At 43.9% G+C, this 25,585-nt stretch overlaps 1 protein-coding gene across 2 annotated transcripts in view; it reads left to right on the forward strand.

The window, feature by feature from the left end:
- EXOC2 (exocyst complex component 2) overlaps nucleotides 1-25,585 on the forward strand; it is a 174,388-nt gene that overhangs the window by 10,717 nt on the left and 138,086 nt on the right. The window contains exons 1-4 of one of the 2 annotated variants that reach the window (XM_085877169.1): nucleotides 4,993-5,015; nucleotides 24,109-24,231; nucleotides 24,388-24,564; nucleotides 25,244-25,367. In XM_085877169.1, the coding sequence (XP_085733295.1) occupies nucleotides 24,114-24,231; nucleotides 24,388-24,564; nucleotides 25,244-25,367 (419 nt within the window). In that variant the 5' untranslated portion in view covers nucleotides 4,993-5,015; nucleotides 24,109-24,113. Of the gene's footprint in view, nucleotides 1-4,992; nucleotides 5,016-24,108; nucleotides 24,232-24,387; nucleotides 24,565-25,243; nucleotides 25,368-25,585 lie in introns of those variants that run through there. The other variant, XM_085877168.1, reaches the window with a different exon arrangement.

The following is a 25,585-nucleotide window of genomic DNA, read 5'->3' on the forward strand; positions in this document are numbered from 1 at the left end:
CTTCCTGACGCAACCCTGGTCACCTTTTACGACACAGGGATCTGGTACACCTATTTTAACCGGGGTATACACCGGCCCAGTACACTGGTACTCATTTCGCCGACCTCGGAAGGATGACAGGCTGAGTCAACCCCCTGGTGTATTAATTCAGTGGCCCAACGGGGCTTGAACTCAGGACCTTTTGGATCCCAAGCCGCTGCCCTAACCACTGCGCCAACACACCAGGATTCACGAGGCTTAGCATGTCCTTTGGAAAAGAGTTCAGCCATGAAGTCCACATACTGCTGTTTCAGGGCTGATTTCTTATCCAGAAACTTGCAAAGCGACTTCAAGCAGTTCGTTGCAAGGGGTCGGTTGTCTGGAAGTTTTGCATCTTCTGTGAAGGGTAATAGAGCCACCCAATTGCCATTGTCATTCCTGATGAATCGTCCTCCATGATCACGAGAAAACGGTTGTCTTCTATGGAGCAAACGACTTGTCACCATTCCTTGTTCGTTGGCAGATGTCACTGCCGACCCCATCGTCATAGGTTCTGTGGTCGCAGGATGTCCCAAAGAGCTGACCTGAAGGTATGTGATGATGTGTCATGATGACGTCCTTGGCGGTGACATGATTAGGGCTGATTAGCAGACTGATTGTCTTCCATTGTCGAGATTTTGGGTACGATCAGCCTCCACTCGTTCAAGGCTATGGATGCCATCCAGACATGCATCGCCAATTATCGCTGTTCCCACGGAGCATTAGGTGGTCCATTCCGAGATTCTTTGACCTGAAGCAGTTGAGGAACATCTCATCCAATTAACAGCAAGATGGTCCCTTCTGGGTCAGTTTTGGGAAACATTTCAGCGATGGGACGTATATGTGAATGGAGCCATGTGATCTACGGTGTTGGAATCTCAGAGGAATTGCAAGGAATAGCGTTGCACTCAGTTCACTCTGGGAGTGGCAGGTGGACGATTTTATCGAAATATTTGATGACGAGATTCCTGACGCACCTACCAATGGCTGCCATAGTTCCAGAGCAGGTTTTGAGTTCATAGGGGACGATATGATTTGGCACGTTGAAGTAGTCAGAGTTCACTGTGGCCCAGAGACCGATTTGAATGGTCATCCAACACAGAATACGTTTTCAGGACTACCAGCGATGATTACTTTCACAAGACAGATTTTGGAACAAGACCTTCCTCTGGATCTACTACTACTACCAAAAATGTCCGTACACCTGTTAATCACCGAGTTGATCACAGTTAATTAAGTTAATCACTCGCCATGTTTTCAAAGTCCATCCGACACTCTCAGGGTTTGAAGAGTCCCTGATCAATTGCTTCCCTGCTGGTCCATCGAGGGTTACACAACTTGCGTCATGAAGTTCTGAACAATGACTGGTGCTGTCACAGTGAGAACAATAAGCCTGGTGTTGGCTTAGTGGTTAGGGTGGCGGCTTGGGATCCAAGGGTCCTGAGTTCAAGCCCCGTTGGCCGCTGAATTAATATACACCAGGAGGTTGACTCGGCCTGTCATCCTTCCGAGGTCGACAAAATGAGTACCAGTGTACTGGTAAGGGGGCACAGCATCAGCGGCATAGCCGCCTCCCAACCAATGATGCAGCCAGGAGCCACAGGCTGCACTCGATAGAGAGAGAGTGAGTACAATGTAGTGTTAGTTGACCACTCCTTGGCTGAACAGTTGGTTGACAGAACACATCTGGTACAAACTTTTGCAGACTCGGAGTTCGAGGCTCGCCACGAGAGGAAGCACTTGGCTCCCTCTCAAATTCCCATTCCTGAGGTTGCTTGGCACAGATAACTCTGTGCACCAGCAGGTTGCTTAAGCAAACACGAACGCCGATTGGCACTGCTAATCCAGGCAGGGTTACAGTACTTCGCCTGATACCTTACCTGTGGATGGCCGAACCAATTGGGGTTACGTGCACTCAGCGCACACCTGGATTACTGCCGTGTGATGCAGTGAGTGTGCGCTGGCTAACAAGAGCAAATTAACAGTGTAGAACTTCCTGGCTAAACTAATGTGCGGACCATGCTGGACCGATGGGGAGAAGGCGAACACTGGCAGATCAGTACATTTATGAGCATTTTTTTTTATTGAGCAAGGACAAGGACAGGTAATGTGGCACTTTATTGTGATAGTGTTTCATTCACAAGTGCAGTATGTGCAGCAGGGGAAAGCAAGTATTCGTGGGTGCGGCAAAATTAATGCAATTATTTACACGAAGAAGACACAGAGTAAACCTAAACCGATGTAAACTTCCACATTCTTAAATTTTGCGATGCATAACAGGCACCAGCAGACACACATCCAAGGAAATTAGATAGTCCAGAAAGAGGAGAAGCAGTTTAGGCATAAGCAACCTCTTTGTACCTGGTGCGGTCGATGGACCGACACAACCCAATTGTTTATGAGGTGGGAGGAGGGAAGAAAACTGGGGTGTCTCCGGTGCATGAGTGGGAGGTGCAAAATGTGATACAGATGAGGTGCAAAAGAGAAAGTCTGAAGGAGTGTGAATCAGTAATGCTCTTTCACTGATGTGTCCACAGTGGATGAGATGGCAGATGGGAGAGAAAGATGCGTGAGAAGATAGATTAATGGGATGTGTAAGAGAGTATGCCGATGTGTTGTAATGATTGCTGTGGAACGCCGTGGGAGCCGAGCACCGATGACCCCGTGATGACCCGGCAATGACTGCACCACTCGCCTGGCTTGTTCTCAGCGACTTGTGCTTCCCTCTCAGCTTGGCTCTTGTTCGGTGAATCTGGCACTCGGCTCAGAGAAGACAAAGACCAAAAGATAAAGACCAAAAAGACAAAGTCCCTGATTCACTCTCTGCGTCTGTTTATAGAACCCGGGTGAAGGAGGAGTCAATCGGATCAAAAGACCCTGAAGGCATTTCCGCGCATCCCCATTGGTGCGTAGACACCACCCCAATAAATTGTAGCCCTGTCCTGCCGGAGTCCTCAGTTGCTCCCGAAAATGGCCTCAGTTGCTCCAGGATCAGCCACGTAATGGAGCTCCGTTATTTCTATAGGACGTGGGTTTTCGGGAGCGCTCTCAAACTATGAATGTGCGCTGGCCTTCACTCGAGCACTGTTATTTAGCGAACCCCAGAGCTACGCACTCGTCGCTGAATGAGTCCCAGCGCGCACTCGCGCTTCGAGCTACACGCCAAAGTGTTCTGATTCACAGGCACCCGCGATGTCCCCCGTTCCCCAGCATCTCCCATGACTATCGTGAGCATCTAGGGAGCTGAAGGCAGTTGCGGTGGTTGTAATGAGGTGGGTGAAAAACACTGTGGCATCTGTGGTTAGGTCGTTGAAGTGTTGGGAGCAGTTGTAGCGATTGTGGTGATACGTTGAAGTGGTTGTAACAGTTGTGGCATTTGTGGTGAAGAGGTCGGGCGTAGGTTATTGTGGGGATTTTTAGGAGGCGTTTTAGTGATTATGGTAAGTGTTGTCGCGTCATGGTGAGCGTGGTGAGGGTCTGAGGTGAAGCGTCGGTTGGTTAATGGCATGCAGTTTGAACAGGGAAATGGTACACACATGCAAATGAGGCTGCGGTGGTATTCATTCCTCCTGCTCCTTTGGTAGCATCACTGGGCTGGCGTGCTTGCTTGCATTACGGGGTGTGTGTGTGAAAAAGTAAATAATAAAATAAGTGAAAGAATTGGCCTGGTGTGAGCTAGGCTATGGTGACTGGCTTAGGTTCCCATAGTCCTGAGTTTGAGCCCTGTTGGATGCTGAATTATCACCAGGTGGGGTTGACTCAGCCTGTCATCCTTCCGAGGTCAGCAAAATGGGTACCAGTGTACTGGTAGAGGGGCACAGCATCAGCAGCACAGCCCTGCTTACAAGAAATGATAGCTACCCAGCAGCCAAGCTGCCATACGCAAGAACAGAACAGTGAATGAATCGGGGATTGAAGACCTAACTAAAAGCCCCACGCAACGGATCTTGTCCCATTTACCCACGAGACATAATGGAAGGGCGAACTAAATGAATACTAACGAAACAAGAAAGATAGGAGTCAGAGATTGCAGACTCGAACCAGGACTTTTTTGTGTAGTTTTGTGTGGTGTAGTTTGTGTGGCATTTGTGTACTGGTTTGTTACGTAATTAATAAGAGACATAATTAGAACTGCCACTTTATAACTGCTGGCAGTGATGACCGGGTACCAAGACGTCCCGCTTTGATCGGACACCTGACCCTGACCAATGACGTTTATAATTATTATTCAATTGAATTGAGAATGGGATTAAAATAAATTCTATTCTTATCAAATGGAAGACCAAATCGGTACAATCCTGCATTGGAGTCATCAGAAGGCACCCAAACAAGCAAAAAGCACATATAAAGTCATCTGGAGGAACCTGGATAGGATTTGGGTTTCAGGTGCTGCTACTCCAACCTCAAACCCATCCAGGCACAGCCAAGTGATCCTTATTCAAAAATAAAAAAGAACGCAGATGAAAAATATTAAATAATTCTGGCTGCCAGACCATGCATCCGATCAGGTTGAAATTTAAAACACTTTTTTTCCCCTTGACATGACGTCATAATTGTGAAATTTCACCTCGATTGATTTATTCCCCTTCATTAATTACTTAATCCCCCACTCTTATTTAATTAATTATTAATCAGATTAATCACTCTTCATCCCCCCCCAGTTCAGGGTCCACACCACGAGCTTATCTACTGCATCAACCAGTCACCCGATTCCTGCCAGGCCGGTTTTCGAATCGCTCGATGAGGACGTGCAGCAGGAGGCGTGGGCGGTGAAGTCGGAGCGATGGGGTCTGTAGGTGAGGAAGGTGGCATGACACGGGTCGATGGGGAGGACGACGACGTTGGAGGGCCGCTCGTAGGAGGAGCCGACGGCGCGATAAGCGGAGGCGGCTTCTCTGGTGTCTGATCGGGGGCAGGCGGATCTTGTGCAAGAAACTGACACGGAGGAGGTTGAGTGAAGGCGCGGACGTCCGTTGGTGGCCGCGAGTCTCGCCGCGGTGGGTATGATGAAGGGATGGGAGCGGGTATGGTAATGTCCGTTGAAACCAGGATAAATGCACGGAGGAATTTGCGATTACGTGTTGTCACCTTCCCCGAACCGTCAATCTTGACGCAGTATTTGTAGTGATCCAACACCTCTGTGACCTTGCCGGTTCTGTCCCATCGCTTAGGATGATTTCCCGCACCATTTTGCACGAAACATCTGTCTCCGGCCTGGAGAGGGAGCGCAGGGCGAGCGTGGCTGTTCAGAGACTCCTGCGACCTAGCGTAGCGTGCGCGAAGCGACGATTCTTTCATTTCCCAGGCCTCCCGCCATGTAGGCCTGATGTTGGGGTTGGCTTTATGGAGGGCATCTCCGAGGGCGTCGTCGGCGCACTGGAAAAGCCGCACCGATGCGGATGCAGCGTCGATCCCAGAGCCGCGGCAGAAGTTGTCCCAACGGCGCTCAAACGAGTTCCAAGTCTAACTCTGAACTCCCATGTTGATGCGTGGCCGCTCCAGCTTTGGGCCCTTTGGGCGGGCGGCAGCGTTCGCATCATTCCCGGTGGCGAGCTGATGAGTGAGGTTGTGGTTCGTGAGTTGGGCAACAACGATGGCGTCAGTTCCATCGACAGTCCTGAAACTGCAGTCTGGCACATCACACTCGAGGATCACCATCATGGAGAATGTTGTCAAAAGCTGCGTGATATGTGATGAGCCGTCTTGACTTGCTAGGGTCGATATAAAATGCCATTATCATGAAGAAGAACTCTTTTGTCAAGTTGAACATTTTATTGACAATGATAATGGCATTTTATCTGCAACCAAAAGGGAAAATAGACAATATTAGTCTGATTACTTTCACACGATATGGTCCACAGGAAAATGCCATCAACTAACAATGAAGATCTCATATCGGCATTTACATATTGAACATTACGAACTGGCGATATACAATTGCACTAATGATAATAATAATAATAATAATAATAATACGAAGCAATGATAATGTCCAACTATAATGAATAAAATAATAACGGACAAATGCACAAGACACGAGGACATAGGGCAATGACAATCACTCTTCACAATCCAATATGGCTGACAGACCATGTGACATCAACTATTTGTGAATACCCTGGTATCCCGAAGGTTTGGGGAACATTTGTGTGAAGTTTACCCTCGATCTGTCCAGCCGTTCTGGAGAAGAAGATTTTTATAGGTTTTAGGGTAAATCCAACATGGCTGTCAAACCATGTGACCCATGACATCATATGTGGAACCTTTTATTCCTCATGGTTAGGCGGTCAATTGTGTAAAGTTTCGCCTCGATCTGTTCAGCCACTTCAGAGAAGATTTTTGAAGGTTTTTTTTTTTTCTTCTTTTTTAAACATGGCTGCCGAATCACGTTTCCGATGACGTCATCAAAAAAAATTTTGTGGACCATTTTATCCCTAGATGACCCTCAAAATTTTTCATACTGATCAGATGTAGCGTTCTACATATGCAATTATGACGTTATAATGAAGGTGCCTATGACGTCATAAAAAATCGCGCTCATTCCCCATGAGGTGTACTTGCCGTGTGCCAAGTTTCAATTTTTTTCCTTGGTGCGGTTTTAGAAATACAGAGATCCAAAGTTTTCCCCCTTTTTCCAACATGGCTGCCACACCACGTGACCGATGACATCATAATTATCAATAAAACCTTCTACACGAGGAGTCGCTCTCATGGCGAAAATTTTGCCTCAATCCGACAAGCGGTTGCGGAGAAAAACACGAAAGTTCTGTGTGGACAAGCAGACAGACAGACAGACAAACAAACAAGCAAACAGACCCAAATGGACTCCTTCGGCGAGGGTAATAACTGTCTCAGGATCACTATACGTTGGGTGCCATTGCATTGGGGGAGTGCCGGCTTCGCAGAATCACAACAATGTTTTCCATTTGTTAATAAGGACGAGTCTGGATTGCATTGTTTTTGCTTTGAATGTTCCTCTGCAATGCACAAGAGGATGTTTGGTCCTGTGAATTGGGCAGAATTGTTGCGGATCCCCTTGGACGAGCATCACGAGTGAAGGCAGACATTCTGCTCTTCATAGTGAGTGAAGCTTTCACTTTAGTCGCCGAAGAACGTGATCCGTCATCATATCCCGAGGAAACCATCAGAATGAGGTCATTTTTGAATATTTGCATTGCTCCGAATGAAGGATGTGAGCATCGAAAATGGCGGAAAGGTGACATTGTGGATTTCTTTTTCGTTGAAGGACTCCATCCTCCAACGATCCACGAGGTAAGGTCGAAACTTTGCTCTGATCGGTTTGAGGAACAGAGATCTATCCAAAGCTACAGGTCCGGGAAGGGAACCATCGTTTTTGGCGGCCTCTTTTTCCTCGATTGTGTCGCTAAACTTCTGTAAAGTTATCGGGTGATAACGATGATGTCATCGCTAAAGTTGTATTCCAATCATAATTGGTTGAATCAAAAATTCGTATCTGGAAAATCTGAAACTTCATATTGTATATCTGATCCATAACCTGATGTGAGTGGATAATTAAATTTATGATGTCATCGGTCACGTGGCGAGTGGCCATATTGTATTGAAAATAAAAATGTAAAAAATCTTCTTCTCCAGAACCACTCAACAGATTTATGTGAAACTTCATACATATTGTTGCGGTTTTGTAAAACCGGCACTCTCAGGCAATGGCACACAACACACAGCGATCCCAAGGCAGTTATTTCATTAATGTGTTTAGTTAGTCCTTTCCTTGGTTACTTTAGTTGGTTTAGTTAGTCTCGTGGATAAATGGGAAGGATGCGTTGCATAGGGCTTTTAGTTAGGTCTTCAATCTTCTATCCTTTCTTTTATTTCATTCCTTTACTTTACTTTACTTCTTACACAAACCATGCAAGCACACATGGACCACAGTACCGGTGCCAGGAATCCGAAGCGTAGCAAGGTTCATTGGCATATGTGTGCCATTTCCCGTTCAAACGGCGTGCCAAAAACACAACTTCTGCCTCACCACGGTCTCGGAAGATGCTGAGTCAACAAGAGTCGTGTTGTTTTGGCATGTAGCTCGAAGCGCAGGCATGCGCTGGGGTTCATTTGAAGACGTACAGGTTGCGCTGGGGTTTCCCCAAATAACGGCGCTTTAATGGACTCCAGCGCACGTTCAGGACAAGAGAGCGCTTCCAAAAACTCTCACCCCATGTTAATCATGGAACTCCGATGCATGGCACGGCACAAGGTCGAATTAAACCATTTTCGATTCCGAAGCCGAGCGGGGCGTGGGTACGGTGCGGGGCGACTGCTGTGTGCCAATGGGGGAGCTCAGAAATGCTTACAGCATCGTTTAATCCAATTTTTAGTTCCTCCCTTGCTCGGGGGCCCATTAAAGTCGCAATTCAGCTTGCAATCAGAGATATCGCCAGATTTAAGGAGATATCGGGGGACTGCAACAGACTTCACTTCTCGAGGTGGTCATGCGAGAGCTCTCCAGCGTCTGAGTGAATCTCGCCACAAGTTAGCGTGACCGAGAGGAGAGGGCGGAGCAGCAAGTGATTGTCAGAACGGGCCAGGACCACCCCCGGGTCATCGATGCTCAGTGTTCAGCTGCATCCAGCAGCTAACATTTATACTTGCAGATTCATACACAACTCCGTTAAGGTCTTTCTCTTGTGCATCTTCTCTCCCGTCTATCTCTTGTCCACTGTGGACGCACAAGAGCAATCGGCGACGACAAGTCTCGAACAATCGTTCTTTTCAGAGAGGCCTAACAGACTTGCACCTCTCACACTTTCCTCTTAGACCACACCACACGACATGCTGCGCTACATTTGCACATCTCTCCCACACCATAGATACCTTCAGTTTTCCTCCCTCCTCCCCCTTCCTAAGTGTTTGGGTTGTGCCGGTCCGTGCCAGGTACCACGTGGTTGCTAGTCCTCAACTGCCTCTCATCTCTCTGGGCTATCTCTAATTTTCCTCGGGTGTGTGTGGTGTGATGGCACCTGCCATGTACAGTGTAATTTAAGACTTTCTAAGTTTTTTGGGATATCTCTGCACTGTATCTTCTTTCGTGAGTATTGCATTTCTTTTGTCGTAGCCATAAATTTCCTGCTTTACCCTACTGTACATTTGTGAATAAACCCATAATGTGCCACATAACTTTCCTCACTTCGGTAAAATATACGTGCCTATAATGAATATACCCAACTCGTTTTTGTCTTTTCCTCCAATGGTCCAGCATAGTCTGCACCACAACATAGCCGGAAAGTTATCCCCCCAAATCTACTTTTTAGCCAGTGCGTACTTGGCAGCTCCGCTCAGCTGCATCTGATTCAGTAAGTAACGCAAGTACGCATCGAGGGCACGATTCCCTGATAATGCGACCACGTGTTCCTCATTAAATGGGAGTCAGGCGGAGGACGATCGGTCCTGTGGTCAAATTATTGGTGTTCATGGTCGATTAGCGACCCACCACGAAACAAACTTATTCTTGTGCGACAGTCTGCGATTCCCAGTGGGTCCGGGGAGAAACCAGGGATATCTCCCCCCTCATAGTACCACGTGACCCCGGCGCCACAACAATATGATCGAGCCATGAAGAATATCGTTTGAAATTTTTTCATTTTCACCTTGATTGACACAATTTAGCTTGAATGAGCACAAAAGTGGTCGTTAAATATCCTAATAATCAATAAAACTATTGATAATGGCAATATATGTGACATAATATGGTGCATGGATGATACGGGTATGCGAGCCATAATAGTGGCGTCGTGTTCCGTGAACAATGGCATTTTTGTTCAGAATAAGCGTGAGAGGTGAAACTATGTGCTCTACCAAGTGCTGTTCTAGTCTTCTGTGCTGTCTGTTGTGCCACACCGGCAGCAATTGTGTCACACGGCTGACATGCCACCGATGACAGAGATTGGAGATGGTGCAAGCCTAATTTTATTGAGCCCAAGTTCCAAACAAACAAATCAAACGAACAAAAAGAAAAAATAGCAATCAGAGATTGCAGACCCTCGGCAGGACTTTTTTTGTTTGGCGTTTGTGTACTGGTGTGTTACGTAATTAATAAGAGACATAATTAGAACTGCCACTTCTGCTGGCAGTGATGACTGGTTCAGCCATTTCAGAGAAGTAGATTTTTGAAGGTTTAAAAAAAACCAAAAAAACAATATGGCTGCCGAATCACGTGACTGATGGTATCATCAAAAAAATTTATGTGGACCATTTTGTCCCTAGATAACGCTCAATTTTCATACTGATTGGATGTAGCGTTCTACATATATAATTATGACATTATAACAAAGGCACCTATGATGTCATACAAAAATCGCACTCATTCCCCATGAGGGGCGTTCCATGTCAAGTGCACACATTTTTCAGCGAAATTTTGACACATCGTCTCAGATTTCACTCTTTTTTTTGTGCAAGTGTTTGTATCCACGGTAAAACATTATGTGTCAATTTTTAGACCTGAGGGTCCATTTTAGCCCCCCCCCAAATTTGGGTGCCCCCCGTTGACCCACAATCTTCCAGTGGCCATATCACAGGTTGTACTGGTCCGATTTGGATGATCTTGGCATCAAAATGCTCGTAAAAGCGAGATCTTTCGAATCGCGTAAAGTAAAATCACTCTGAAACAGTAATTCAAAAAGTTATAGTTTGGGGCGCCCTTTGACCTTGGGCCCCCGCCCCCCAGCCAAACCGATGATCCCGATTTTTTTCGTGTGAGAATACCCCTTCATATACTCCAACATCTCAGCATAAATTAAAATAGGATCTCAATGGGTTCAAGTGTGATGATGGTTTTATTGTTCGGGGTCCACATATCACTAATTCTTGATTCGACATTGGGCGACGTTTGCCGTCATCGTTCCAATGACGTCACCTGCTGGCAGGCGACGTTATGTCTGAAATTGACAATCATCATCTCTAGACTATTATATATTTGTGTGTATATATATATATATTTGTGTGTATATATATATATATATATATATATATATATATATATATATATATATATATATATATATGTATGTATGTATTTTGCATCATTTGCGAAAAATTGTTCTTCCTATTGTGTCTATTGATTTTTAAGTGTACATTTTTTGTATAACCATCATCGAATTAAGTTATAAATGGGATAATCGCAGTTTTTGCATATTTTGCAGTAAGCATGTCGACTGAAGATCGAAAGGAGTTCCGAAAATACTGTTGCGATCCGTTCAGCTGCCATAAAACGAAACAACGAAAAGATCTTCGCAATGTGTCAAATGATATGTTGATGAAATTTTCTTCAAAGGTGAAAAAAGATGACAAACTTTGTACTTCGTGCAGACAAAAACTTTCTCAGTTGTCACCAGCGCGTATTGAAGAATCATCTTCGACCAGTTCAAAATTATCATCAGAAGGTACAATCAAAGGCATTGCAGAATCTATTTCGACATGAGGACAAGGGGGTTTTTGAGCGAGAAGCAGAAGTTGACCTATTAAACCAGTCGTTATCGATGATAGGCGAAAGCCCATTCGACAAACGAAAGGTGGAAAGGAACCCAGGGTACGTTCCTGAAAAGCGAAGTGGAAGATTCTGTACGAAAGAAATTATAACTAGTTGCTGGACCAAGCACTGCGGAGAAAACACAAAATACAGCATCAAAATGTGATGAAAACTGCATGCCAGAGGTGATCAAAAGCCTGAAAGAAAAATACGTTGTTTCGAGCCGTTCAGAGCAAATACGTATACTGACAGTACTTTCTAGGAATATGAGCATCAGAGGGATGATGAGTGAATTCAGTTGCTCCCACAGAATGGCTGTGCAAGCCAAAAATTTAGAGAAAGAAAATGGTATGCTATCATCTCCAAATCCCAAACAGGGTAAAATATTGCCTGACGAAGTGAAATCCACCGTAACCGAATTTTACCGAAGTGATGAAGTCAGCCGAATAATGCCGGGAAAAAGGAATGTGTGGTGGTCAGGAATGAACATGGAAAAGACAAAATTCAAAAGCGCCTGGTACTTAAACAATCTCAAGGAACCGTTTCAGAAATTCAAAGAGAAGAACCCTGGCTTGAAAGTTGGATTCGCGAAGTTCGCCATGCTCCGTCCCTCGGAGTGTGTCCTGGCGGGTTCCGGCGGTACACACAGTGTATGTGTATGTACGATACATCAAAATGTGAAACTCATGATGTTTGGTTCCAAAATGCCACCGATAGCCAAACTTCCTTGCTATCATCATGTGATAGCACACATAGTTTGGAACCAAGCACAACCGGCATGTTATTTCAGAACTTGTGAAAGTTGCCCATCAATTGAAGACTTCAAAACCGAGCTACTGAGTGCTTATGAACTGGAGGATATTGATGAAATTCAGTTTAACCGGTGGACATCCACCGACAGATCTGAACTGAGCTCCATTGGAGCTGCTCTCAAGCGACAATTCACCCCTGGGTTTACTATTTCAAATCGGACGATAGCAAATTAAACCACGATTCGTTCACGATTATATCAGAATGCAATACTCACGACGTCGTCTCAGTCCACCTCTTCCAAAGAATGCTCATTGAACACTTGAAATATAGCTTTGGAAATGTAAAGAAGCTTTACTATTTCTCAGACGGTTGCGAGGGCCAATATAAGAATTGCAAAGCCTTCATAAACCAATGTCGTCACAAATCAGAGTATGGTATTGACGCAGAATGGCATTTTTATTGCCACAAGTCATGGCAAGGGCCCTTCAGATGGAGTGGGGAGTCCAGTCAAACGAGAAGCAACACGTGAGAGCCTGCGTAGACCTTACGACAGTCAAATTATTTCTCCAAAAGATCTTTTCGCCTTTGCTGAAAATGGTTTGAATGAAAGGAAGTTCGGTTACGGGATCCAAGAACGTATGACGAGGAAGAACGAAATCTGGAAGAAAGGTTAAAAACGGCCAAAACCAAAGCTGGAACTCAAAAACTTCATGCTTTCATCCCTATTTCTGAAACTGCTCTTCAAGTCCGCAAATTCAGCCTTCGCGAGGAACACCGTATCGAGTCAGGTATTTCAAAATCTACACCAACTTTTAACGGGAAACTCTCAGGTTATGTCACAGTGCACTATGATGGAAAATGGTGGCTTGCCTGCATCATGGAAGCCTTTCAGGACACTCATGAAGTGAAAGTGAATTTTCTTCATCCAAACGGGGCCACAAATAGTTTATTTTTTCCTGACAATGAAGATCACTGCATTTTAGACATTTCTGATGTACTTCTTTCCATAGAACCAAAAACTGCTACAGGTAGAACCCACACAAACAGTAAAAAGAAACACAGCTGTCAAATATAACATTGGTTGGCAAAAAATATTGACTATAATATGCCAGGAAAAACTCTTACTCATACGAGTATCGCTTCCAGTTCCTGCATGTGCATGTGGAAAATGTATGTACAATATACTGATTTAGTGTATTGGAAATCTTGTGTTCAAATATTGTACTATGTATTGTGGCATATTGTGTGTCCAGCACCCGAGTCCCCAAAAAATAAAACCATCATCACACTTGAACCCATTGAGATCCCATTTTCATTTATGCTGAGGTGTTGGAGTATATGAAGGGGTATTCTCACACGAAAAAATCGGGACTATCGGTTTGGCTGGGTTGCGGGGGCCCAAGGTCAAAGGGCGCCCCAAAATATAACTTTTTGAATTGCTGTTTTGGAGTGATTTTACTTTACGCGATTCGAAAGATCTCGCTTTTACGAGCATTTTCATACCAAGATCAGCCAAATCGGACCACGACAACCTGTGATATGGCCTCGGGAAGATTGTGGGGTAGCCGGGGGCACCCAAATTGGGGGGGGGGGGCGAGAATGGGCCCCGATGGGCCCATAGGTCTAAAAGTTGGTATTTTGAGTTTTTTCACCCAAGTGAATAAATGACCAACATATGGGGAGAAAATGAGGTATGTGTCAGGAGGGTGTGTACACTTGACATGGAATGCCCCATGAGGAGTACTTGCTGTGTGCCAAGTTTCAATTTTTTCCTTTCTGCAGTTTCAGATACACAGGCCCAACGTTTTTTTTTTCCATTTTTCCAACATGGCTCGCATAATACGTGACCTATGACGTCATAATTATCATTATAACATTCTACATGAATGGGCGCACCAATGGTGAAAATTTAGTCTCGATCTGACAAGCGGTTGTGGAGAAAAACACGAAAGTTCTGGCAGACAAACAAACAGAGAAACAAACGGACCCAAATGCAGTATCCTCTCCTTTGGCGAGGGTAAAATAAACAAAAGAAAGCCAAACAAATCAAAGTTCGTTTATTCTCGGTAAATAATTTCCTGGAAAATTGCAGGAAATTGATTCCAGATTCTTGCTTTTTCATATATATATATATATATATATATATATATATATATATATATATATATATATATATATATATATATATATATATATATATATATATATATATATATATATATATATATATATATATATATATATATATATATATATATATATATATATATATATATATATATATATATATATATATATATATATATATATATATATATATATATATATATATATATATATGTGTTTTTCGTTTAGGCTCTGAAAATTTGGGCGTGAGTGTGTAGTGGCACTCTAGTGGCAAGTGTCGATGTGCTTGCACTTGTGCAGTGCGCTCTGTCCACCTCCTTTCCCACATGAAGGTAAGATTAATCAACTTGTATTTTATGACCTTCAAAATCATACCACAACCAAGTCGACTGAATAAGAGATGTGTGCAATTGTAAAAGCTGGCGTCATACAATGCAACGTGGTGATTGCATAGTGAATGCAGCCGGCCTTCCAAAAAAAAAAATCAGTTTTCTGCAGGCATGGGTTGCAGTGTTTCATGGAGCAGGAAAAGACGGCTTGACCTCGCTTTGCTTTTCCTCAGCCAAATTATTTACAATTGCAAGCAGTTTGAAGAGGGACTGTTATGAATGTTGTCTCTCAGAGTATATAATACATATCTAAATGTGAAAGCACAGTGGATAGGGTAGAAGAACAACCAATCATCAGTTGTTTTGCTTTGTACAGTGCCGTGCCAGAGTGCTCCATTTATCGCCTGTGCCTTACCTGAAAATATCCGCAGGTTTGGAGTTCATCTGCCTGCCAGTTTGGACATTGATATTGTTGCAGCCAGGGCTTGAGTGAGAAGACCACGAGGGAGGGAAGCTATTTCGGGTTCCCACCAGACTCCACGTAATCGCAGGCCTTAGCACACGGATAACTCCGTGACGCGGCGGGTCACTAACCAACCCTAAATGCCAATAACTCAACCACGTGACTTGGGGGCCTCCGTCTAATATAGGTTACCTAAAAATAATCACGTGACCTAATTACCGGGGGACACGCCCCTGGTACGCCTTGTCTGAACTGGATCAGATGTAGCCGAGTAATACTGCCAAGGACATACCGGCTAAAAGGAATGGATCATTGGGAATAAAGTCCCGGCTTGGCTAGGATACGGACCATGCTGGATCAATAGAAGAAAAGACAAAAACGAGCTGGGAACATTTCTACATTAGGATTTATTACAGGCAGGCGAGGAAAAATTGTGGCACAGTGAAGGTAGATTATTGTTGTGTGTAAGTCGAGACAGAAAGAAAAGTGTGGTGCACAATAAAACAAGCAACCTACAAAAGCAGACACAGAGCAGACTTATACCGATATAATTCTTCTGCAATCTTAACTCTTAAGCGAGGACAGGCGCCATGATACACACACACACACACACACACACACACACACACACACACACACACACACACACACACACACACACACACACACACACACCGATGACGAAGAGATAATGAGCAAAAAGAAGAGGAGATGAGGCTAACAGTCTCGTAATACCTTGCACAATTGACTGACCGTGCCACCCAGTACGTTGGGGGGGGGGGGGGGTGCTCTGCTGGACAATCCCTCCATTGTTGGCGCGCGTCCCCTGCTTGGCTACTATGCAGCAAAGCATCTGCGCCAATCCAGAGAAGGAGCGCGACCGTCAGGCGTGAGGGAGGGACTTTGGGTGGAGCCATCGGCAAGTGGGTGGAGCCAGTGGCGAGTGGGTGGAGAAGATGGAGTCAGAGTGAGTGGGCGGAGTGTCAGCAGCAGGCGGGTGGGTGGAGAAGGCGACGAGTGTGTGAAGAAGAAGACTGGGCAGCAGGCGCACGCAGAGACCAATCCAAAGCCAGGCAAGGAAGACAAGGATGACCACGACACAACTCTGGACAGCTTCGTGGTCTATCCTCTGTAGTCCCTGCGGTGCAGGGCGGGGCACCACCCTGAAGCGATGCGTCGTCATCCAAATCGGGTGCTCCCATTGGGCCCAGGCCACCACTCGACCCGACTGTCATGACTGGAAGCGGCCTTACTTTACATCCGGCAAGACATGTCTGAGCTGCGGAATCGTCTCGCTTCGAACCCCGTGACATTAATCGCCTTGCTTCGTCCGTACACCATGCGGCCTGAGCGATCTGGGCCATACAGCATGCCTCTGCTTGGAAATAGCTGTATCGCGGCGGCAGAGGTGCGGGAGGATATCTGCCGTCCGCAGGAGACATTTGTGGCCGTGGTGGTGAGCGAAGATCGATGGTAAGACGCCGTTATGAACCAGTGCGCAGACCCGAAAAAAGATGTGCACCATGCGCGTCCCATACAATGCGATGATAAGATGCCATTGTAATCAGCGCGCAGACCCGAATGAAGATGTGTGCTATTCGTGCCCCGTTCTGTGCAATGATAAATTATCATGCGGTGACACACGGGTCCGCCCGCCATCAAGCATGCGTTTATTTATCACAAGCGTTGGTGTGTGCGGTGCTGGCCTTGGTCTGTGTCATGAATTGAAGGAAAGGATTGGATATCATTATTGGATGCAGAAATGGGTTGAAATGAATGTGCCGTGTGCGTCCTGAACAGTGGGTGGTGGTTGTTTATTGTTTGCTTCTATGGTTGGCCTTCGCGAAGACACATTCTTAAAGTGTAGGGTATTGCTGCAGTTTTTACAGGCGGCCGTCTGAGTGCAGTGCCTGCTTTGATTTATTTCAGAAATAAGAGTAGGAATGAAGTTAGATATATAATCAGACCTAACTATGAGATCCACACAACACACTTTGTCCCTTTTGACCCATTAGACATGAGGGAAAGGTCTAACTGTACGTATATTTATGAAATAACTGTCTGGGGACCACTGAATGATGGATGCCATTGCCTTGGAGGCATGCGGTTTCCAGAACCGCAACAACATATTAAAGATCCTTAGGATTTGGTGACACTATCCAACTACATTGCGTTTCACATTAAAGAACAGTAACTACTAACCTTGAGGTAAAAAAAAATAAAAATACAACTTTGCCTTGAATGCTGTGAACCATGTGCACGCCGTTTCGTCTCCCCAGCTCGTCATATGTTGTGCAGAGCAAAGAGCAATGCATTTAGATGTTGACCCCACGTGAGTGCACTGACATCTTATATGTGACTTGCCGGACTGTATGGATCGAGAGTGGAACGATGCATCAAATGGACTCTCATCCCAGAAGATATGACATCACTTAATGAAATCATTATGGAGTATTACCACTCTAAAATTACACAGTTATCTTGTTTGTCTGACCGTTCAGCTCTGATTTAATTTGGTACTTTTTCACATCCATGTTCTCTTTGTTAGATGTTAAATTGGTTATTATACTACTTTTTGAGCCATATATTCATTAGTCCACAAATATATGATGGAATTGTTGACCTCCTCCCCCTCCTTACCCCCCTGTATGCTCCCTGTATCCCTTTACCTTCCCTCAACTTATTATGATCTCATCCCAACAGCAACCTTTTATCCCTTCCCTTCCCACTCCTCCCTTGCCCTCCTTTCTCTCACCCAATTATCCTTCCTTCTCTTCCTTTTCTCAATTTAACGACCCCAAACCTTTGCATATATAATAATTAATAGATTGCCTCAAAATCAGTATTCACGACAGGTTTCAAAACAGGACAGGTTTCAAACTACCACTTACTCTATCCAGTTTAATAGCTTATCATCTTTCTCGCTGCATATCGGAAAAATCCATCAGAATATCGCTTTGATTATTATCATTATCACTTGATCACATGAAGAAATCGTGTTTTCAATCATTATCGTTATTTATTTATTTATTTGCAAGCTCAGCTGCAATGTGTGAATCGGCTTCTGTGGTTTCAGATACTACCGTTTTTTTGAAAAAAGACAGGGGGATATTGTAATCGGCTGTCTGTCTGTCCATCCATCACGCTACCTCCTAAACAGTTGGGCAGAAATTTACAAAACTTGGTAGTTATGATCACCACATGGCACGAAGGTGCGAAAGCAGTAAAATTTTTGGCCCCGCTCCTTTGGGTGGGGTCAAAAGGTCAAATACCAAAAAATGCAACAACGAGCACATTTTAAAGCATTTTTTGATGGAACTTTGTACATGCAATCAACATTGGCAGACACATGAAATATGTAACAAAAAAAGATTTCACTCCTGGTTCATGCCACAGGGGGTGGGACTTGGCATCACAGGGATCAAAATAGAAGAAAAATTAACTCAATTTGATATTGGGTCATTCTTGGTGGAACATTTTGCCATCTTTCAACTTTGCTTTAGGTTGAAGAAACCTAACCCTAACCCTAACCCTAACAAACCCTAACCCTAACCCGAACCCGAACCCTAGTTGCGATGGCACACCATCGATTTCACTCTCGTTCAATCTAACATCCTCTCCCTCCTTTGTTAAGATAGGATGAATACAGGCAGATCCAAAATGTAGCACATATAAATAACTAATCAATCATTGAAAAAATGTACGAAAGAAAATGCATCAATATCACTTATCGTTGTCTCGCAGTACTCGTACAAACACAGGCATATGAAGTTTATTCAAAAGTCTTCCAAGCACACATTAATGTCCCTGGTGTCCATTTTTTGACGTTGGGTGCTCTTGGACATGGACACCAGTTTACTGCACCACAGGAAATAACTGAGCACCCAACAACAGACATCATTGGTCTTCTTAGCATAACGGTGATTGAAGACTTAAACGAGTAACTGAGTACCTCCCTCTAGTGGCCAGATGTGGTTACTAGGTCTGGTCCTGATTTCCAGATCTTGAATTATTAAAAAAAAAATCTTATCCTATTAGTTTAAATTTAAAGAGAATGCAACTTTTCTGCCATTGTAACTGAACGAACGAAAACACAATCCTGAACTTCATTCAAATGCGCTTATGATGTCGCGTGACAATCCCCCATAAGAGAGGACGGACGCGCTCGTGGTTACTGTCCTTGGCTTGGGATGTTGTTCCGTCAGATATCTGGATCGGAAAGTAAATGTTGCGTTTGCATTTCTCCCCCTACTGTTTACAATCTCAAATTCTTCAGTTTTCTTTTCTTCCATGGTTTCGAAGTTGTTCATTACCTTCCTTAGCAGTGACACGGATCTCATTCCTACCATCGGGTCAGTTCAGCAATCCATCACAAAGTAGTGAACGAGCATGTTCGTCTGGTATTTGGGTAAAGCCACAAGTAAAATGGTGTTCAAGAGGTCTATTTCTTTTTTTACTTGCCTTTTCTCTCCACCCTTCGCTTGACAAGCGGTTGTGAAGCATTTGCCCAGGGCCCACGATTAATGACCGTGGAGCCATTGCCAGCCAGCTGCTCATCCACGAGGGCCTCTGCGCTGTGTCACACCCTGACACGTTTACTTAGTCGGCCCTGTTTTGGTTCCCTTGCTCTCACTGGCTTTCTCCCCACCCCCTCCCGCCTCTGTCCTCCATGCTCTTTGGCTCCCAAATCCCATCGTAGCTTGGTCCTTGGTACTATGATTAGGCTACAGTTAAAAGGAAGAGGCCATGGGAATTGTTTACACTTCTTAGTTCATTCTTTTATGCAGGACAGTGTTACTTGTGAACGTTCGTGCATCTCAAGGTGACACTACAACGATGTGCAACTTAAATTCTGAACTTTTGACTTTTGCCATTTTAAAATATTGTATTCAAATCTAACACCTACGTATGTGTCTTTATAAGGCCTTTACATTCACTGCTTCACATCAAGAATAAACTATCCATACCTTGTTCTCTTTCCTAACGTTGTGATAATTGCTTCTGTTACCTTAACGTATAAATTACGATTACCGTTCTCAGCCCGTTTGTTTCCGTCTGTCTCCGTCTGCCTCTTCAGCCCGTCTGCTGCCTTGAACAAAGTCACGATTTTCCAAAAAAACAGATGAATATGGGAACGTCAGAGTCCAATATATACACAGAAATAAGGTTGATTAACGTCATTCCCCGAATATGTTTCCGCATTGTTCTGCAGTAATTGAACTTTAGATGTTTTTTGCCAGGGTCTTTTTATCCAGAACCACTTGTATTTTGTGATCTACGAGTGATAGCCAATGGGAAGCATTCCTTGAAGTCACCTGGGGTTTCATGACACTGAGAGTTTTTAAAAAAGGAATGTTTCTTTGTTTGTTTTCTTTTTACTGCATGCCCCTGATCAGCTTCATTGTCGAAGAAGGTTGTTCAGTAAACCATCAAGGTGTTGGATGGAATATATATATATATATATATATATATATATATATATATATATATATATATATATATATATATATATATATATGTAATTGTATATTTTAAAATTTCCTCTAGATATGGTTCTCACATTCCAATTCGATATATTTAGTGAAAACATACCTGCAGGAAGATTTTATAATGCTTCTATAGATAGGTCTTCACTGAAGGCTTTCGTTAGGAAAGAGACCTTTTTGTTTTTAGCTCATTGACGACAAAGTCGAGAAGAGCTGTTAAAGCCACAACGATGTCCATCAGTCAGTCCTTCCGGCAATAGGTCCATTAACATTTTTTTGTTTTTTTCCCCTACTCCTTCGAGGCGGCTCAACAGATAGTTTTGAAACTCGGCACGATGATTCATGACGTCAATGTGCAAAAACTAATGGAGCCCTTGTTAATTTACACCCAGGTGGTGAGATAATTAGCTAATTAACTCAAAATGTAATCAATGTTTGTATGTCCATAACATATTGTGAGATTCCATCATCTCACAAGATGTTTCATTGTTTAATTTAAATCTTTTAATTTAACCTCTTAATTACCCTCACCAGAGGAGAGGGTATCATTTGGGTCGGCCTGTCTGTCTGTCTGTCTGTCCACACACAAAGTGAGTTGATGTATCAATTACATACTATTAAAAACAAGCTCGAATGAGCTAAGATCCTCGTCCTCTTAATGATGACGTCATAAAAACGAATATGACGTCATTGTCATGTATCAGGTTTGCGATAAATTATCTGTGCTAATGCCCGGCTTGATTCCCGCAAACAAAATTCAAACAGCTTGCCGAGTTTCGGAGATAATGGTATTGGCGATTTTCATTAGCGGCGATATTATGACGTCAACTTTTTTTCTCGGAAGAATTTCCAAAATCTGAGATGGTTAGTGCCTGCGCGTGGGCTCTCTGCATATACATGGCAAGTTTCACGAAGATCCGATGAAAACTCTGGGTTGTGAAACAAAAAAATGTCAAAAAATAGGAATGACGGCATAAAAATTGATATGACGTCATAGTGATGTATCATATGTGCGGTAATCCATCTCTGCTAATGCCCTGTTCGATTCCCGCAAACAGAACTCAAAAAGCTTGCCGAGTTTGAGATAATTTTTTAGGCGATTTCCATTAGCGGAGATATTTTGACGTCATAACTATTTTTCTCGGAGGAATTTTCAAAATCTGAGATGGTTACTGTCTGCGCAGGGTATTTTTACATGTATATGCCAAGTTTCAGGAAGTTTCGATGAAAACTGTAGGCTGTGAAACAAAAAAGTCCACAAGAAGATGAACAACAACGTGAGTAAGGCTTAGAGATCCTCCACGAGGATCTAAAAATCTTAAGACCCTCCTCATCACCTTATGCAGCTCCATTACGACTGCCCTCCATTCGGAGACAAGCGACTGTCCTACTTGGGACTATTCATTCTATTTAATGGCATTGATCCAACGCTGTCACAATTATGGGTACCATTGTACTATCTTCGGCAAAATCATTTGGTGTGCAATTTATTTTCACACATTTGCAATTTGTCAAGCTGATAGTTTCTATAAGAAATGCTCTTTTCTGGTTTTTAACTTGCAGGGTGTAGTAATTGGTTACAATTATAATGTTACAATTCCACCTTCAACTGTGGGGGTTTTCTGCAATGAGAAGAAGTTAAAGTGTCCAGGTCTGCTGATACAAGTTCTCGAAACACACCGGTAGTTGTTGGCTATAATGGTAATTATAAAATCATATTATTAAACCATAGTCAGTGGCGTAATGGTTAAAGCGATCGTGCAAACTCAGGCTGAGGAACACCAAAGAATAACTATAGTGACACTCGGTAGAGCACATACCTCCACCAGGCTGAACGATTCACATTTTGTATCCCACTGATGGGTCGGATCTGAATCCGGACCTTCACCAAAATCGAATTGGCTTTTTCTTGTCACCTAACTCATCCACCTAGTTTTGTCATAATCCATCCACAACTTTTTTGAGATATTGTGCTATAAATAGTTTTTGGCCCCATCTCTCAATGGTGAAGAATCACTTAAAATAAAATTTAAATTCTCGTATCTGGATCTGGATTTTGATCTTCACAAAAATCGAAGTGATTCGTCCTTGTCACACACCCAACGTGTTGAGACCAAGTTCCGTCTGAAACCATCCACAACTTTTTGAGATATCTTGCAATATCGTTTTTTGCCCTATCTCTCATTGATGAAGAATCGGTTTTAAAATTCTTGCATCCAGATCCGGATTGGGATCCTGACCAAAAGTATGCGTTGCTGTCCTTGTCTGGTCACCCACATGCACAAAAAAAATTCACAATGGTTGCTTGAAAACTGTGGACAAAAACCGTGACACAGACAAACTGGCCAACATACTCGGCAAAATATTTCGCCAAGTAACAAACACCGGTGAATACCTAACCTCCGTCCACCTTCCGTGGTGGAGGTAAAAATGTTGCGTGCTGCTTCCTTGTTTGGAGCTGAACATTTAAAAAGTATACACGGACAAACAACCACAGGTTGGCAACCATTGTGGGGGCTTGGTGGGCCAAATGGCTTCCTCCTGAGTTGAACTTCCTTGCAATGGAACTCATTATTTATCTTGCTTGCTGCAAGGTAGTTCAGCGAGTCGTTATCCATTATGTCACACAGACAAGATTATTTATCGATACCAATTTTGATACTTCCAATAACTGATCTTAGCTCGCTTTTATTCGTTATCAATCTTGACATTCCCCGCGTCTGCCCTCTCGCATCTCGTCCACCCCTCCCCACGTACCGCTGTGTCGGTGATGCCGCATATAGAACCCCAGGAAATCGCAATTCATTTGTGTGCACAGCATGTCTTGTGTACTTTTCTGGCGGAATATTAATTTTAGAAATTTGCTTTGTGGGAATTTGTTCTCTGCCACCTTTCTTCCACAGCATTTGCCAAAACTAGAGACCACCTTGTCGTGGATCCTCCCACCCGTACAAATTGTCTACTTCCGCCGCTACACCACACTCCCAGGGAGTTTAGGGACAAGTGTGAATATTCCCATGTGGTCCATTGCTATGTGGGTGGTCTCACCCTCGTGCAAGTTTTCCATCATTCTCCTTGTCCTTAGCTATGGCCCACCCAGATCTATATTCTTCAGCATCCAAATGATTAATGGCCTCATTTCTGCAGGATCGCAGTGTCGTGCAGAGCTTAGTAATTCGACGTGAAATGGCAAAGGGATGCATTTAAATATGCTGCAGATACATGTGTGCGGAGGGGGCCTTTGCTTACACGGCTTTTACAGCAAAAGCTTAAATGCTTAAAAGAAACAAACTTTCTTTCTCTCTTTCCTTGTCAACGTGTGACCTGTGACCTTCTGTCACCACAGCAGTAATGATCATTTGATGTCCACTCGTACTTGGCTTTTATTTTGTTCAGGTTTTGATTAACTGGTTTGTTGCCATCTTTCCACAGTCACAATGTCTCGGGCACGTCCAGCCCCACAGGTGACAGGAATTTCACCGAAGGAAGGGGTTCCTTGGACCAAGGTCACAATCCGTGGAGAGAACCTCGGTACCAGCTCTCAGGACCTCATTGGTGAGGGCTTACACCACGACTCACAAAGTTGAGCTTTGCTTTGAAACTGTGTCATGTAAAAGTGATGTTCAAGTTTGAACTTCTTCATTTAGTGGAAACGGCAAGGAAAACTTTACTAAGGATTTATTTGGTTTTATTTTTTATTTGCTCCGTCAGGCCTCACAATATGTGGCCATAATTGCCTGCTTACGGCTGAGTGGATGTCACACAGCAAGATCATCTGCAGGACTGGTCCAGCAAAAGATGATCGAGGAGACATCATCGTAACCACCCGTTCGGGGGGGCAGGGTACCAGCACTGTGACGTTCCGCGTGATAAAGTTCATTAAGATCGGTACGTATAACTAACCGTCTGTATTGTCGAGATTTCCAATTGTCCCATTCCAAGATCTATGCTGCATTCTTTACAAAGGATAAACATTCAGCATCCTTTCTTTTTTGTGCTCATTTCCTCATCTCCTCTTCCTTTGTTTTCTTTTGTTGTTCTATTATTTGCTCTACGTCGGTCTCCTTCTTCCTCTCCCCTGTAGTCTTCTTGTACTCTCTCGAGGAAAAGGGGATTGGGGGGAGGGGATGCAGGGGTTTTATTCCTTTGAGCGGTTGCTGACCTCATATCAAGATATCCAGTTCTGATTTGCATTCCCAGTGTAATGTTATTTGAATGTAAGACTACAGTTCCAGTGTGTTGCCAGAAGAGGGCATTGTATTGTGAAAGACGCCATACTTTTGAGGAGATGTTGACACTCCTATCTGTAATCATGTGGATTTGTAAAAGTTTTGGTATCCTTCAGTGAGGTAGACCCTCCAGCTATGTCTTTTCCAAAGAAACCTTCATTTCAGACGAAGGAAATCATTTGCACTCATTGCTTTCTTCATTCTTTTCTTGTGTCTTTAATGACATGTTGTTGATGAAGCTTTTGTAATCCTACATGGTCATCGTGTGATCCCCTTTCCAAGAGTGATTCATGATGCTGGAATTTTATTGTACTCTTTTCTTCCCCCTTCTCGTACAGACATATTGGAACCATCTGCCGTGTGGCTCGAAGAATTTACCACAAACCTGCGGCCCGGTCGCAATAAAATTGCATCACCTCTTTCTCTGAGGCCGACTAATCCATTGGGTATCTTTATGGACAGGTCAGATTGTTACTCCAAGTGGAATAGGTTAACAAGTAGGCACAGATTGGGGGGGGGGCTAAAGCACTCCTACTGCGGGGCTAACGCCTCCCACTACCACCCCCTTTCCCATTTATTGAAAAGGTTTGGGTTAGACCCTCCCGCCCTTTGTGTAATAGCTACATTCGCCCCCTACCCCCTCCCCATTTTCTCAACAACAATCAAGAAAGAACCCACAC

The sequence above is a fragment of the Eptatretus burgeri genome, chromosome 4, assembly GCF_056783735.1.
Source record: "Eptatretus burgeri isolate ZD-2024b chromosome 4, Ebu_testis_v1, whole genome shotgun sequence".
Lineage (NCBI taxonomy): Eukaryota > Metazoa > Chordata > Myxini > Myxiniformes > Myxinidae > Eptatretus > Eptatretus burgeri.